At 37.1% G+C, this 16,480-nt stretch overlaps 1 protein-coding gene across 2 annotated transcripts in view; it reads right to left on the reverse strand.

Moving 5' to 3' along the window:
- Positions 1-16,480, reverse strand: part of LOC124788353 (probable phosphorylase b kinase regulatory subunit alpha) — a 262,109-nt gene that overhangs the window by 40,846 nt on the left and 204,783 nt on the right. For both annotated transcript variants that reach the window (XM_047255616.1, XM_047255615.1), the window contains exons 20-21: positions 2,105-2,243; positions 1,948-2,000 (exon numbers count right to left, since the gene is read on the reverse strand). In XM_047255616.1, coding sequence (XP_047111572.1) covers positions 1,948-2,000; positions 2,105-2,243 — 192 coding nt within the window. The remainder of the gene's footprint in view (positions 1-1,947; positions 2,001-2,104; positions 2,244-16,480) is intronic.

Genomic DNA, 16,480 nt, shown 5'->3' on the forward strand with positions numbered 1-16,480 from the left:
TAATATACAGGGTGTCTCAAACGGTATGCTACAACTTCAGTGTGTTATAACACCCAAATTAAGATATTCACACCACTTTTGGCGTATGTGACACACAAACTCATATAGTTTTGTTGGTGTGTGTTCCAGATTGTTGTGAGGAAGCATAATGAGAACAGTTCAAGAAAAGGCTTAGTGTATGTAATGGTTTATTCAGACCAAATAAAACATGCAGGATCAAAGGAACATCCAAACATAGCATATGAAGTGAAGCATCCACCCTCACCAATGTTGAGATGCTGTTGGTACAGAAATTTTATGCAGACAGGAAGCGTTGATGTGAAGTTTCATACTGGATGACCCAGAAAAAGTGAAGCCAACAAAAAACAAATACCATTGGCTTTTCAATATCCACCACAGAAGTCTGTTCGGAGGGTGTCGCAGGAGTTGCAAATCCCTAGAGCAACCATGTACCGGGTTCTTCGGGAATGTCTACAGACGCATCCATACCGACTACAACTGTTACACGCACTAAAACCAGACAAGAAGCCATAAGATATGAAATTCACTGTGATCATTCTTCGCCATTCAGAGGACAATGGAAATTTTCTAAACAATCTACCATTTTCTGTCACCTGACTTTACACCCATGGCCTTCTTTCCATGGGCGTAAGTTAAGGACAGAGTCTACCAAATGCCTGTCAACACATCAGTAATTTAAAGTACCAAATTACTGTTACCATTGCCACAGTTGATGTGGATATGTTGCACTGGGTGTGGATACAGCTTGAATACAGACTGGATGTTGTGCCTGCAGTGAAAGGTGCACATGTCGAAATCAGCTCAGTTGTGCGAAAAGTTTGTGAGATGTGTGTCACGTAAGCAAAACATGGTGTGAATTTCTTAATTAGTTTGGATGCTATAATACATTACAATTACACCGTATGCTCTGAGACACCCCATCAGTCTCCTAGTCTTTGTTCAATTCAATCAAAAATTGTTGACTCTGACTGTGTACTGAAGCATGTGACTACAGAAAATTTACTATTTGTACCACCAATTCCATCACATGTACCTGCCTGCAAACTTACCAAAAGCATTTCTTGATGTACAAAACAACAAATCTCATAAAAATCATCCTTAAATTCTTTGTGCACAGTGTTTTAATGCCACTGTACAGAAAATTTGTGTTACCTGTTGATTATGTGATGGCATAATAGGCATTGAGAATTCTCATCCTTCCCTTCAAAAAATAGCTGTGACTCCCATTCATTTTTGAAGGTTTGATAGATACTAAACTTCTGATTTTTGTGCAAATAGCTGCTTGAATGGTAAATGTCCTTTATATCATGAGCAAATAGTGAAGAATAAACAGCACTGACACTAGAATTCTGCGAATAGAAAAACGTCCTGCTGACCAAGAAATGCTACACCAAATGCCAGAAGAAACAGTGCTGAATAAAATGTCACACTGTGCCCAGCAGTGCTGAGATGGACCTAGCAAAGCCAAGAAATCCCAAGTAGTGCCAACACAGACTGAGCCCTGAACTAGACACATGCAGCACATTGTGCATGTGTAAAGTTTTGCATGCCATGGCCTACCCTGTTATAAGTAAGACAAACATTGAGTGAGACACTTAATGAAGGACAATACAAATAAACACAATTATCAAAGCTACATATTATGAATTACATGTGATAAAGTGTTGATTATCCTTACCACTATTATGCTGCCTCTTGAAGCTGCACTGATGCATGAACCACCTCACTTATATTGGTAGTGTGTAACTAGTTTTCCTGCTTACTACATATTCTTGCTCAAATATAAACACTTGTTCTTTTACATCAAATAGTTGTTTTCCTATGTGTGCAAACATAGTTTTACCATGCATTTCTTAATCACTTTCCCAATTACTTCTCCTCATTTATATAAAAGCAATGTTCACATTATTAAGATAAGATACCAACCTTACTAACACGGCTCGATTTGCTGCTGATTACGGAGAAGTTGCCATGTCCAACTATATAAAAATTGAAAAAAGAAAGCTGCATTATACATTCTGGGAATACATTTCTTTCAAGGATTATCAAGTGCACTGCTATCAGCATATAGAACACTACTTACCACTGCTTAGAGCAAACTCTTTTCCACTTAAGATGTGATGAAGCAGATTTTTCATTTCAAATGGTGACAAATTAAGCAGATGTTCTGAGGCTTCCTCTCCAGTGCAAATGAGTGTGCGGGAGAGTTCTGTAGCCATTACCTGGAGAGAAGGAGAAGAAAACCTTAGGTGAAATAAGACACTGTTGAAACAAGTATACATTCATAACTGATGCATCACTTCAGCAATTAACAGAACAAATAAGGAACTATATGATCTGTGAAGTTTTCACAAGAAACACTATGCCAACTAAGCAATTCAAGTATGCCTAATGACACAATTCAGCAGATTAAATAAAACAGTCTACTAGTGAGTACGGATTTCCACCCAGAAAGTAACCACAGGCTTGGTATAAACATATCAACCACATCTTGAAAGTCTCTTCGGGTTTGCTGCCGAATCCTAAAATCAACTTGACTCAATATTTCGTTGATCCAACTGTTCGCCATCTTCAGGAAAATGCTGCTTATGTTGATGAGTCCCGCTGAGAACTGTTCTCAGCAGGACTCATCAGCATAAGCAGCATTTTCCTGAAGATGGCGAACAGTTGGATCACCGAAATATCGAGTCAAGTTGATTTTAGGATCCGGCAGCAAACCCGAAGAGACTTTCAAGACTTATTACGCCGGGAAAGCCTACGTAATCACATATCAACCACGTATCCTTGAACAAACCATAACTTCAATTTCTTACTTTTTCTTTACACACCAATATATCAATTCTATGGTAGCTAGTTCTAAATGGGATCCCTAAATATCAATGGGTGGTCTTCTGCATGGGAGATGACATGACTTTTGAACACACAGACCCATGTTTCACTTTCTACTACATAATATATCGTGTGGTGTGACTTCCTACAATATTACTTGCCCCCATCACCACCACATTCAGTACTACGACATGAAAAGAAATCATTTCTATTCATCACCATTCATGCCTTCTCTCTCAACCTACATGTCACTGATAAGAAATGGTTTTCCAGACCCTGACATTTTGGTTGCCCTGACTAGCAGGCATGTTGGGTTGGAGTAGCATTGGCTCATTGTATTGATCTGCTTCCGATGGCAGCCTGTATGTCAGGGGCAAATAAATTAATTTAAAGTCCCTACTGTGTAGACTGCCATGCATGACAAACATGTTGTGGGTGCTTTATTGAACTGTATTACAGGGGTTAAACTGTTGTGGGAGCTTTACTGAACTTTATTACAGGGGTTAAACATGCCGATGGCATGCCTGGGGGCAGGTGGGATGGATAGTAGAGGGAATGGACAGAGTCACAGAGAGGAGGAAAAGGACAGAGAGGGGGGGGGGGGGAGATGTATGAGGCAGGTGCAAGGTGTGGAGGGGTGATGTGCAGATCGAAAGGAAGGGGGGGGGGGTGGAGATGGAAATAGAGAGGGGGAGGAAGATATTGTAAGAAGGAGGGGAGAGGAAGATGTGGTCAGAGGGAGGGGGAGGAAGATATGGTCAGAGAGAGGGAGTGGAGGCAATGGACAAAGAGGGAGGGGGGAGGAGATGAAGAGACAAAGATAGTGGGGAGAAGGATGAGGTGGATAGCGAGAGGGAGAGGTGGACGCATAGGGGTGTGTTCAATATACACTTAGAATGTGTACGTGGGTGAAGCTGTGGGAGAAAAGGCTAGTATCTCAAAATATCCCACTATATACTCTGTGTGTTTTTAGAATCTCTGTTATGCCGAAAATACATCTGGTGTGGCTTCACATTAAATGAACATGCTGAATAATTTTCGGCAAAATGTTAGTTCAGTAAAAAGCTATATTTAGCACAAAGCAGAAAAGGATGGCTGATGACACTGAAATATATGCTGGGCTGACAAGCATTTTGTAGCCATTATTCTGAACTGATTAACATTCATTTAAAACTACTAGTACACTGAGCTCATACTATTATGATAGAAGAATTAGGATGATGAACTGTAATATGCACAAGTAGTTTTCTGATATTATGGATGAATGAATGGATAGAAGGTGCTCATCTAACCAAATGCAAAGTTAGAGAGAACTTAGGGGGTGGGAGAAAAAAAAGAAAGCCCTCCGATTGGCAGTGTGTGATTAAGCAAGTCTAGTGATACTAACAGAAGACGGGTCAGTCTCTAATATGCGAGTGGACAAGTATTATTTGCAAGTTAGCAACAGGAACTTAATTAAATATGCATTTATTATGCACTGGATGAAGGAATGAACAGACAGTGAAATTGTGATGCTAATAGCAAGCAAAACTGAGTGCCATACGTGGAGCAATATTCGAAGAGAGTGTGAAACCCAACAGAGGTCACTTATGTAATGGCTTTGCACATACATCTCTGCACCAAATTTTTAGTATAAAGTTAGTGATGTGAACTAGCAATCTCCAGTGCTAAACACACACCTAAAGATGCTGAATGGTTGTCAGCCAAAAATATCGTGGCAAGAAGTCACAGAGTCATCTGGCTGTAATCCTGAAATACACGGGATACAAATACAGAGAGTTTGAAAAAGAATATACATATTACAAAGTATTATGTTGTCAAAATTAACGATCACTGCAGCATGGTTAAGTTATTGTAGGAACCAGTACATTGTCTAATTCATATTCAGTGTCGCTACATGTTGGTTTTCTTCTGTATGCTTGGTTACCATCATATCTTGCAAAATGGCCACTCTGTAGCAGAAATTGCTTTGTGTTCTCGAATTTGTGAAGTGTAATCCCAGAATTATAGCGCAAAGATGATTCAGGTTGAAGTATCAAACTGATCCTCAGAGTGGATGGAACATTCACTGATGGTATCGACATTGTTTAGCAAGGGGATGTGCATGTAAAGGAAGGAGTCCTGGCTGCCCTCATGTTTCTGATGTAAATGTAGCACAACTCAAACAACTTTACGATGTAGTCCAACAAAATCAACCTGTCACACCAGATGCGAGGTACAACCACCTACAACAACAATGTTTTTTGACTATTAGTCGGTTATGCAGCTGTACAAGTTACAGCTGTTATAGGTTCTACGTCATGACAACAAATGCAAATATGTGGCATTTTTTGATGAGCTTCAGAATGATATTGACAATGATAACGCTTTTGCACTATGCATTGTGTTTGGTGATGAAGTGACATTCCACCTTAGTGACAAAGTAAACAAACACAATGTCCAAATTTGGAGCCTACAGAACTCACATGCACATGTTGATCATGTACAAGATTAACCCAGAGTAAATGTATTTTGCACAGTTATGGCTGGCCCATTCTTCTTTGATGGAAACATGGTTGACAGTCAGCAGTATCTTACTATGTTACAAAACTGGTTATTTCCTTGGCTAAATAAGGACAACTTCATTTTTCAGCAAGATGGGGTATCTCTTCACTGGAGTCACCATGTGCGTGAATATCTGAATGAAACTCGATTGGGCCATTGGATTGGCTGTCAAACAACCATGTGACCAATAATCACATCTCAGCTGGCATCCACTGCCACTGGATTTGATGCACTATGACTACTTCCTCTGTGGTTGCTTAAGGACAACATTTATGCACACACACTACCACAGAACTTAGAAGAGTTGAAGAACCAGATCTGTACTGCTATCAGTGATGATGGACATGCTTACCCAAGCATGAGAGGAACCTGAATATCAATGTGATATTGCTCATGTTGCTGTTGGAGGACATATTGAACAACTGTAATCTAAATTTCAGAGATTTATAAATATGAGTCCCAAGTGTCATAGTTGTCTGTCTTACAATTTAATAAATATATGAGTTTAAAGTATGTATATTCTTTTTGAAGCACCCTGTATTATGCTACAAGTTTATGTTGAATTTAAAGTTGGTGGTATGATAATGAACGGTGGGTTCTTGGAGTAATTGTGGGCATCATATTTATGGGCATAGACTGTCTAACGTAGAAAAAGGTTACATTAAATGTTGAAAGGAATTTTTCCTGTTTACAATAGAAGGAAATAAGACTGATCATTTTTTCAAGGCTGTAGACAGGGGCAAAAAATGAAAAGTGGAAGTTGCCTGGTCTTAGGAGGATATAATTAAGAAGCAAATAAAGACAGGCTGGGGCAAGATGAGTTCAAGCAAAGAGTGTTAAGACCAACAAGTAATCAGTAAAGAAGAACTGTAGAAACTGGGCTCATGAATCCAAAGAATTCACTACGAAATTTACTGCATACTTTGAAAACTAATAAGAATGTGTTATCTATTAGAGCCAGTATCATTTAACAGACTACCATAAGCTCCACGTAAGAGAATATGAGACTTTCTGTTCCATGTGGGTACATTATAGTGTGATTTAATATTAATAGATCCCTCTGGTTGGAAGCACCACTGGCACTGGGAGAGTCAGAGGGAAGTGCAGTGATGATTAGGTACATTTAAGTGCGACTGCAGGTATGGTGTCTCTCTCTCTGTCTGATAGGGTGTCAAGTGGCTTGTGGGGCAACGGCAGATAGTAAGCTGCATGATGTCATGGGTGATAAGATCTTTGGGTCACTGCTACTGTTGAAACATTAACCAGCGTGAGTTATATGATGCCCTTTGTCAGTCTGATCAGTGGAGATTGCCCAATGTAGAAGTTATTCAGGTGTGTTGCTTGTGCACCTATTTGTACTTGGATCTGGATCACTTGGAAGAAGACTCTGTACACTGTGGCATCGATTTGGATACTGTCAGCCAGTTCCACATGATTGAACATGAATGTGACGGGTGGATGTGCTGAACCAAATGCAGCCACTGATTGGGTGGTTCTTGACTTGCATTCTTACTCCCTGGAAATCATAGTGAGCATTCAATTAGTCACAACTGTTGTCGTTTTTGGGTGAAAAGGGCTATTTTTTTACTTGCCATCCTGGTTATCCATTGTCATCTGTAAAGCAGTTTTTGTGGCTTTTGAAGTGATTCCAGTTAAGTCATTTTACTGTGTATTCTTGGCTATTAAACTTGTGATGTGGAAGCCTCTCGACTGAGTTTGGCCACAACTGGTGTTATCCCAATTACACAGTATATAATGTGATTTCAGCGCACGGCTCGATTTTTTCCAATTTTCTCCAGTGTCTTTTGATATCGTAATTTTTTCTAAAATTGTAACTAGTAATTTACATGTTACAGGATACTTTATGTACACAAGTGGCTTATATTGTGAGTTCCACTAAAATGATCTTGAGTAAAATAAATATCAGTCCTCTCTATTAACAGTTTTAAAACAAGAGCTTAAAAAATCAGCTGGCCAACAAGGTTGGGTGTTGTTAATTAACAAAAGGTAGAAGCTATCTTGGGCCTACGCAAACACCTTGTCTGCACAACCAACTAATTGTATTTTAGGGATTGCTTTTTTCCCCTAATTACATGCAATCTGTTTTACTTGCCAGTGGATGTCGGATTTTCTACATCTACATTGATACTCCGCAAGCCACCCAACGGTGTGTGGCGGAGGGCACTTTACGTGCCACTGTCATTACCTCCCTTTCCTGTTCCAGTCGCGTATGGTTCGCGGGAAGAACGACTGTCTGAAAGCCTCCGTGCGCGCTCTAATCTCTCTAATTTTACATTCGTGATCTCCTCGGGAAGTATAAGTAGGGGGAAGCAATATATTCGATACCTCATCCAGAAACGCACCCTCTCGAAACCTGGCGAGCAAGCTACACCGCGATGCAGAGCGCCTCTCTTGCAGAGTCTGCCACTTGAGTTTATTAAACATCTCCGTAACGCTATCACGGTTACCAAATAACCCGGTGACGAAACGCGCCGCTCTTCTTTGGATCTTCTCTATCTCCTCCGTCAACCCGACCTGGTACGGATCCCACACTGATGAGCAATACTCAAGTATAGGTCGAACGAGTGTTTTGTAAGCCACCTCCTTTGTTGATGGACTACATTTTCTAAGCACTCTCCCAATGAATCTCAACCTGGTACCCGCCTTACCAACAATTAATTTTATATGATCATTCCACTTCAAATCGTTCCGTACACATACTCCCAGATATTTTACAGAAGTAACTGCTACCAGTGTTTGTTCTGCTATCATATAATCATACAAGAAAGGATCCTTCTTTCTATGTATTCGCAATACATTACATTTGTCTATGTTAAGGGTCAGTTGATGATTATTTCTGTAGGTTTCTAAAGCTTAAATCTGGAATGAGTTGTTAAACGCCACAACAATTACTAAACATATGTGTTAACGCTTTGATTTAATGCCAAGGTGCCAGAAAATTTTTCTTAAGACTCTTTCCCTATTTTTTTTTTAATGTTATTTTAGAGGTTTTGTATATTCTAGCACCATTTGTCTTGATTCCAAAAGAAAAGATCATTAGCAAATTAAATTCTGGTTGTAGGTGCTGTCTTTCTTAAAAAATTTTCTCGAATGTTATTTTAGAGGTCAGGTAAATTCTGCCACCAGTTGCCCTGCATCAAAAAAGCAAATTCACTAGTAAATTAAACTCTGCTGGTAGTTGCTGAGAATGTTAGATTTCTTTGTTGTAGCAATAAAGTGGCTTAGTTTTTATTATATTTGTTAGTAAAATTATGGCCCACTATCCTTTCACTCAAAATCAGTTCCCTACTGCATGTCACTTTCTTTTGCAAACTATGTCTTATAAGCTTTGGTTATGAGGATGAATGGACAGGTGGGATTCTGAAACCTTTAAAAAATGAAAAAGAAGACAGAGGTCTGAGCTCTGTTACCAACTTGTGGCATTAATAGCATAGGTTCATTGGTAGCAGTAAAACTTTCATAAATACCCTTCAGCATGTGACTCTTCTGAACCAAGAATAAGTTGATAATGAATTTGATGATACATAGTTAAGCACAGCAGAGCATATCCCATATCCCCAGAATCATCTGAGGACAAACCCACCTTCATAATGAAGAATTATCAAGTTTTATTTCATGCCGTGTAGAAAATGCGTATGTTTGTGTTGGTAGACTAACTGTTATAAGGGGGTTAATTGGTTGTACAGTGGAGACATGATTAACTGGACTATTGTGGTTGTAAGTCATTGAGATAATTGAAAACCCAGATAACTGAATGTATGAAAAAAAGCAATTTTTGTATTGTTTACTGTAGAAAGACGACCTGCATCCCCCGCATATGGTATATTTTTATGGTCATCTTTCTAGGTACTTAATTTCGCTCATCATATTAAATGATCCAGGAAAGCCTTCAAACTGAGTCATTCATGATGTAAATAATGAAAACTGCACCAGTCACTCATTTTTTTGATGCTTAGCACAATGCATTTTGAGAATTTATTTTCATTTTCAAGTGCATTTGTACATTTGTTTACGTGAATATGGTGACATTTGCATGCATGATTTTCAGCCTCTCTTGTGTCTTTTTGAAGTATTGTGCCTCCTCCATTACACAGAATGTCACACTCATGTAAATCATCACTTACACTGTCTGTTTACGAACATATTTATGTGCACAAATACACTTGAAAATGAGAATAAAATCTCAAAATGAATTGTGCTAAGCATCAAAAATAATTAACTGGTGCAGTTTTCATTGTTTGCATCTTTCTGTTAATACACAATCAGGATGTTTACTCAAAACAACACAAGTGAATTAAATTTATAAATTCAACAAAAATCAATGTTTGTTAAGAGATTACAGACACATTTTCATACATACATACACATTTTGTTAAAATTACTGAAATACTGCAACCTTAATAATTAGATATCTTACAAAAGTCACATAAGTCAGTCACTGTAGTTTAATTTTGTTTAAAATATTTGGTAATTGCCTTTTCATGTAAACAATTTTTTCTCTTTATTACTGCTACATCATGAATCTTTTAAGTGTAGGAAACTCATGGTATCACACACTGTTTGTTTTTCGAACCATTTGAAAGCCATTTCCAGAACTTGAAATGCTTACACATGAGATGGTACTGCATCATTTTCTGTATCTATGTATCCTTCAGTTTCATATTTTTGAATTTCCTGCTGTTTGCTTGCCTGCAATATGTTTTCAATGGTCTGAAGATCTTGAGCATTACTGTCACAAGTGAGCCACGCTTTCATATCATCGGCATCAAATTCCTGGCATATTTGTATTTGTCATTAGCTCATTTATATCCTCGAGAACATAATAATCTTCTGTACTGCTTATTGAATTTCCATGCTCCTGTTCTATCATTCTGTTCCAAACTTTGTTCAAAGTATTCCTTTCGATCAAATCCCACACCTCTACAACAATGTAACAACATTCTTTGAATTCATTCGCTTAAAAAATGACAAAATGGCTGCTATGTTACCTTCATCTACAGATAAAAATCTGTGTAAAAGTTGTTTGCTATAAAATCATTTCAATGTTTCAATAATGCTTTGATCCACTGCTTGAAGAAAGGATGTCATATTAGGAGGTAAAAATTTTAATGTCAATACTCCATTTTTTCCTAACAGTTCTGCTGGTGGAGGGATTGGCACATTATGCAGTAAAAGTAGGACTCTTCCTTGTCTACCAATTTCATTCTGAATTTCTTTTACTTCAGGGATAAAAAAAGCGTTGGCGTACCAATCAACAAATATTTTAGTGTTAATCCATGCACTTTTTTGGTTTTTACAAATTAGGGAATCGTGGTACTTTCATAGCATCTGAAGTTTTTGGATTTTCCAATAAAGAGCAAAGATATTTTATGGGTCTCAGTAGTGTTTGCACAAAGTAATACTTTTACTCAATCTTCACTAAGTTTTATATCCTGGAGTTGAACTCTCTCACCAAAAGCTAAAGATTTTGATAGTATTAATTTCCAATTTCATCTGACTTCTTCTACCACAGCCACTTTCACCCAATTCTGTTTTAAAACCATCTTTAAAAGAATTTGCTGCATCTATAATAGCTCACGTTTTTTAACCTTGTACTTCCAATTCGCAAATTTCATGATGAGATTTAAATCTGTACAACAATCCTTTACTTGCCATAAACAATTCATTGCCACCTATTTATTTATTTAACTGTAACACCTTTTCACACAGCAAAGGACCAGATGGCAGTTGCCCATTTGATCATTTTTGTAAAAACCAACAATATAAAACTTCTTCCAAGAGTTAATTTTTCTGTTTCTGCATCACTTTTAGATTACCACTTGCTCCTTTTTTTCCATAGGTCAATAATATATGTAAATAACTGCCGCAACCGACAGGTGGCTCCATGCACAGGAATTTGGGTGCCCATTGCCTCTGCCTTGCAAATTTGCTGCATCCACTTTCGCTCTCATAAAATGTACAAAAGAAACAGAAAAATTACTGCGCAGTATGCATCCCAAAAACAAATACTTATTAAAATTACAATACATAAAATCCCACATTTTTGATTGATTTCCTGGTTAAAAATACACTTTTTTCCGGATGAAAATACACTTTTTCGTCAATGAACATACACATTCTTCTGGGTGAAATTATAGTTTTTCCGCATTAAGAAACACTATATTTTCCCTTGGAGCTACAAAACTTATCAATCCTTTGGATGGTAAAGATTTTATACACCAGCATAGAACTTATGGGCACAACAGGAAACAAAACACAGTGAAAAGATATTTCGGAAAGAGCTTTGATGCGCAGCAACATGTACACTGCGTATTTTCTTATTACAAAAGCATAAATATGAATTCTGCCAAATACAGCATGTTAGTCTATGAAACACTGAAATCAAGATAGTGATGAGCTTTTGTCAACCAATCACACCTCATGTTATGAGATCTCGCCAGTCAATGAGAGTAGATGGGATGTACTCAGCCAACAGCAACATCACTGTTATGTAGCGTGAACACACAAATAGGAAAAGTTGATGGTTTAAATTATTGTATATATAGTATAGATATAAGCAAAGCCGAGCTTTCACATGTAATATTGGTCATTTTTTGCATGTGTTCCCTTTAAGATTTATCGAACACAAATGTGCCAGTAAAATTTTAAATAATCATATAAATGACTGGTCTTCTGGGACTGAAATTTTTCTACATGGGTGGTTCTCAAACTGATAAGTTTTGAATGAGATTCAACCACTCTACGATTTAAGATAGTCACTGCACATTCTCACATGTAACATAATTCATCTAGCGTAAAAGGAAATTTACTTTGTAAGTAACGTTTCTCAAATCCCCATTCACAATATTTTCCCACGAAAATGTAAACAATTGTTACAAAGTATTGCATAGTTTCCAGCATAAAGCCTTTGACACATTTTGCTGTTGGCAGATGCTTGTTTGTGAGCTATGTTTTGTTATAAATGGCACATTTTCTCTGCAATTTAAATTTCATTTCCGTGGTTTTTCTCTTGTTTAAATTTTATTCCTTCAGTATTATTCTGCAGTAGCAGAGTAAAAAAAATTCTTTGTTTCAGTTTCAGTTCTTACCAGTCAGAATTAAAAAAAAAAAAAAAAAAAAAAAAAAAACTGAAAACTAAAACAATGAAAAATTCCCAGAATTATACAAAATTCTTGTGTTTTTCCTGGCTTTCTCCCACATGAAAAAATTCCCGAGTTTTTCCTGGATTTCCCGGTTGTTTCTGACTATATACAACCTGCATGAAAATGCAGTTCCACATCAGAGATTTGCTGTGGACCATGGAACATCGCTGAGCATGAGAATGATCATGACATCACATGTCAAGAGAAACCAGAAAGGACGTACAAAGCAGAAATGACAAAGACCAATCTGTATTGTGAACGTTGTTAAAGTCATATGCTGTAGCAAAATATGAAATGGAAAGTATATGACAGAGGTGAAATACATGTGCCATAAAGGAACAGTACATAAATCTATTTTGTTGTAATTGATGTTTGAGCTATCCAGCTGGAATGGACTTTTGCATCTTTTTGACAGGAGTCTGCAGTCTCAAAATACAGCAACATGGTCAGGCAGGTACTACAGGTAAGTAACGGTGACCACAGAACCTTTAGTACAGCTCCTTGTCATGCCTGGACAAAGGCAGGTGCAATACATATCAGTCTGCAGGTACGACACCATGTTTATATTTACCATAAGTATTAGAACACACACGTGTGCATGCGCCCATGCCCCCCCCCCCCCCCCCCCCGACACACACACACACACACACACACACACACACACACACACACACACACACACACACACACACAATAATTACTATAAGTGCTGGTCACATCACCGCTGCAAGTTACATAATGTAACTTCAACGATAAATACCAGATTGGCCCAAATATAAGTCATGCCTTTAATTCTAAAGGGAAAAAACAACGAGAGAAACTCAGCAGACAAAAATTTACTCATTTGCAAAAAAACTGTTCACAATATGGAAACACTTAATTTTTTTAAAATTTTTAATGTTGTTCAATCACACAGAAATAGCCACCTTATATTCACAATCTTCACTAATGTCACTGCTATCTTCATTACCATTATTTGGTTCATAAAGGACTGTGTTTTCATTGTTCTTTCCCCAAAGTATGTCATCCTCACTACTATCCAAGGTATTTGACATACAGCACTTCCTGAATACTCTGATGACAGAATCTAGTGATACTGTTTGCTGTGAAGAGAAAATCCATTCACACGTAATGCTGACTGATGGTTTCTTAATCTTGTCAAATGGAGTGAGTGCATGATCCCCTTCTATAAGCCAACTGGAATAGTGTTTTCAGAGACAGTGTCAAAAGAACTTCTTTATGATTACATCAAGCACCTGCTGTTTTGGATGCAGATATAATGTATAACAGCTAGGCAACTGGTGCAGAGGACACAAGGAGTGACATTGCCACATCAGAAATATATGCCTCTGAAGTCAATGAGTTTCTTGGCAAAATCTTTTGGCAATCTATTTGCTAGTGACATACTGCACTGGACAGAGAAAAATTTCCACACAGGAACTTGTGATCTGAACAATACACCCACAGAATGGTGTCTGTGGCACATTTAAGGTCTTTGTAATTTCCAAGGTCTTTTACTGGATTCCTTGTCGAGAGAGCCATCTTTCCTTTATTCTTGTACCACAGAAAGAATCCTAGCTTCAAATTCTGGATATTTCCAAGCTTTTGGCCCTCTGTAAGATTTCATTATGAAATGGCAATTTGCAGGTTATTTTCCAAAGAAATCCAATGCCAGATTTTTGTCAGTTTCTATACTAAATGCATTTTTGACCTAAAGAATAACTGAAGTTTGAAATTTGTATAATAATTATGCTGAATTCCAAAGTTTGTTGAAGATTTTTTTAGGCATTACCATTCATTGGTGAAGACTAAATTTTTACTCTTTACTTAGAGAAAAGAAATGCTTGTTCTGTCGGGTAATATTACAGTACTATGAACATTTCAATGACCACTAGCTAAATGAAAAATTAACAAATGAAGATGGCTACATTATTACCTCGTATACAATGATTAATTTCCAAACACTACCAATATAGCTGCTCCATTTTGCACTAAGAAAATATACCGATGTCTTTATGGTCACACAGGTAAGATGCATTCATCTTTTTCATGGTTGAATTTTGGGAGAAAGTGTGGCTTATATTTTGGCCACTACAATAACATATTTATCTTTCTTTCATAGTGTTTGTAATTCATTCATAAAGTTTTTGGGTCAATTCTAGTGTCCAATTCCATCCGTTGGCTTTGACCAATGATGTAATGTGTGATGTTATTTTGTTTGTACCACAGATTGTAGTTATGAATGTTAAATGACTTCTCTGGATTTCTTCGTTACGCGCATATATCAAAAATCCCATGTACATCATTCTGTTTTCTTATCTGTTTTTTGTTTTGTTTTTGTTTTTTTGATGAAAGTATTTGTGATTTATCAGATTCCAATTTCTCACACAATTGCTTTACATCATGAATGAGTCAGTAGGCTGTACAGTGAAAATTCTCCTTGATGGAATGACTGACCATAAACCTATTACAAAATTTTTACAATCATTGGGCTTTATTGCAGAATTTTGCAAGTGCAGCATTTGCGGTAATTATATAGTGTGGGTCAACGAAGGAACGTGATACAAACTGTCAGCTTTGACCAACAATGTCACAGTTTATTCATAGATATTAATGTCTTTATTTTCAAGCCATAGATAATAAGTCAGTTATGTTCTTCGACCATAGATATTGGTAGACTGGTCATGACGTATATTTCGTGGCACCAACATCTCTACTGCTATACCACGTGACTATTGGCAAAACAATGGTGGTATCCTGTTGTGCTTATGGTTGTACCGAGCGTTTTGTGAAGGGAAGTAACATTAAATTTCACGTGTAAGTATTATTAGTATAATTTAGCGGCATTTCTTGAATACTGATAAACTATTGTGTGTATCATATCCTTACCCAGAACGCCACAGTTACGTAAATTGGCGGTTTGAAGTGCTGTGTGTGTTTCCAGGCGCACAGTGCAATCGTATATATTTCTTGAAATGGTAAGCTACAAAGCTGCTTTGTCTCTTTCGTATAGGTTTCCAAAGGATGAAGGGCGCAGGCAGATCAGATGTGGATACAGGCAGTGAAACGAAAAGATTTCAAGCCTACTGCACACACACGCATCTGTTCGAAGCACTTTGAAGAGAAGAGAGAGAGAGAGAGAGAGAAAAAAAAAAAAAAAAAAAAAAAAAAAAAAAATTATATATATATATATATATATATATATATATATATTTTTTTTTTTTTTGTGTGTGTGTGAGAGAGAGAGAGAGATATTTATTACCAATAACCCTTCCTACTCCAAAAGCAATGGCTATGTGCATTGCTACTACATCGGAAGAAAGGATGATTTTTACTATCCTGGATTAAATCTGACTTTGGTACAAAAAGGGGTGAATTATTCTGGTATTATTTTAAAGAACAATTTGCAAAAACAAGTTAGGGGTTTGATTTCTCATCAGGGTTTAGTTTTATTTTGTACTTCCCAGTTACAAAACATACGAATATCAGAAACAAATACTGAATACCATTTGCAAAAAGGTAGTTGCATGGCCTATGTTAGTTTCCAGATAATAAGCTGTAATGTATGGGATAAATAATATGCTGCTACAAAAATCTTTGGTCATTTACCAAAAAGCATTAAAAGCCTGACAGATAGCCAACCAGCATTTAAAATCAAACTAAAAGAATCTATGAATGACACTTCCTACTCAGTAGACGATTTTTTAGGTATAAATAAGTGATTGGAAGAATTGTCATGTAATGATAGGTCTACCTTTCATTAAACTGACACATCATTGCGAAGTATCGTATTCATGATCTGTGGAACAAGTATTCATGTAAGTAGGTACAGATTTTGTAGATATCTTATTTGATACATCTACGAAACAAACTGTTTAAACCAAAAAAGAGCTTTCAAAAGAAACTGCTTTACGTTTTGTGGG

This window comes from Schistocerca piceifrons, chromosome 3 (assembly GCF_021461385.2).
Source record: "Schistocerca piceifrons isolate TAMUIC-IGC-003096 chromosome 3, iqSchPice1.1, whole genome shotgun sequence".
Lineage (NCBI taxonomy): Eukaryota > Metazoa > Arthropoda > Insecta > Orthoptera > Acrididae > Schistocerca > Schistocerca piceifrons.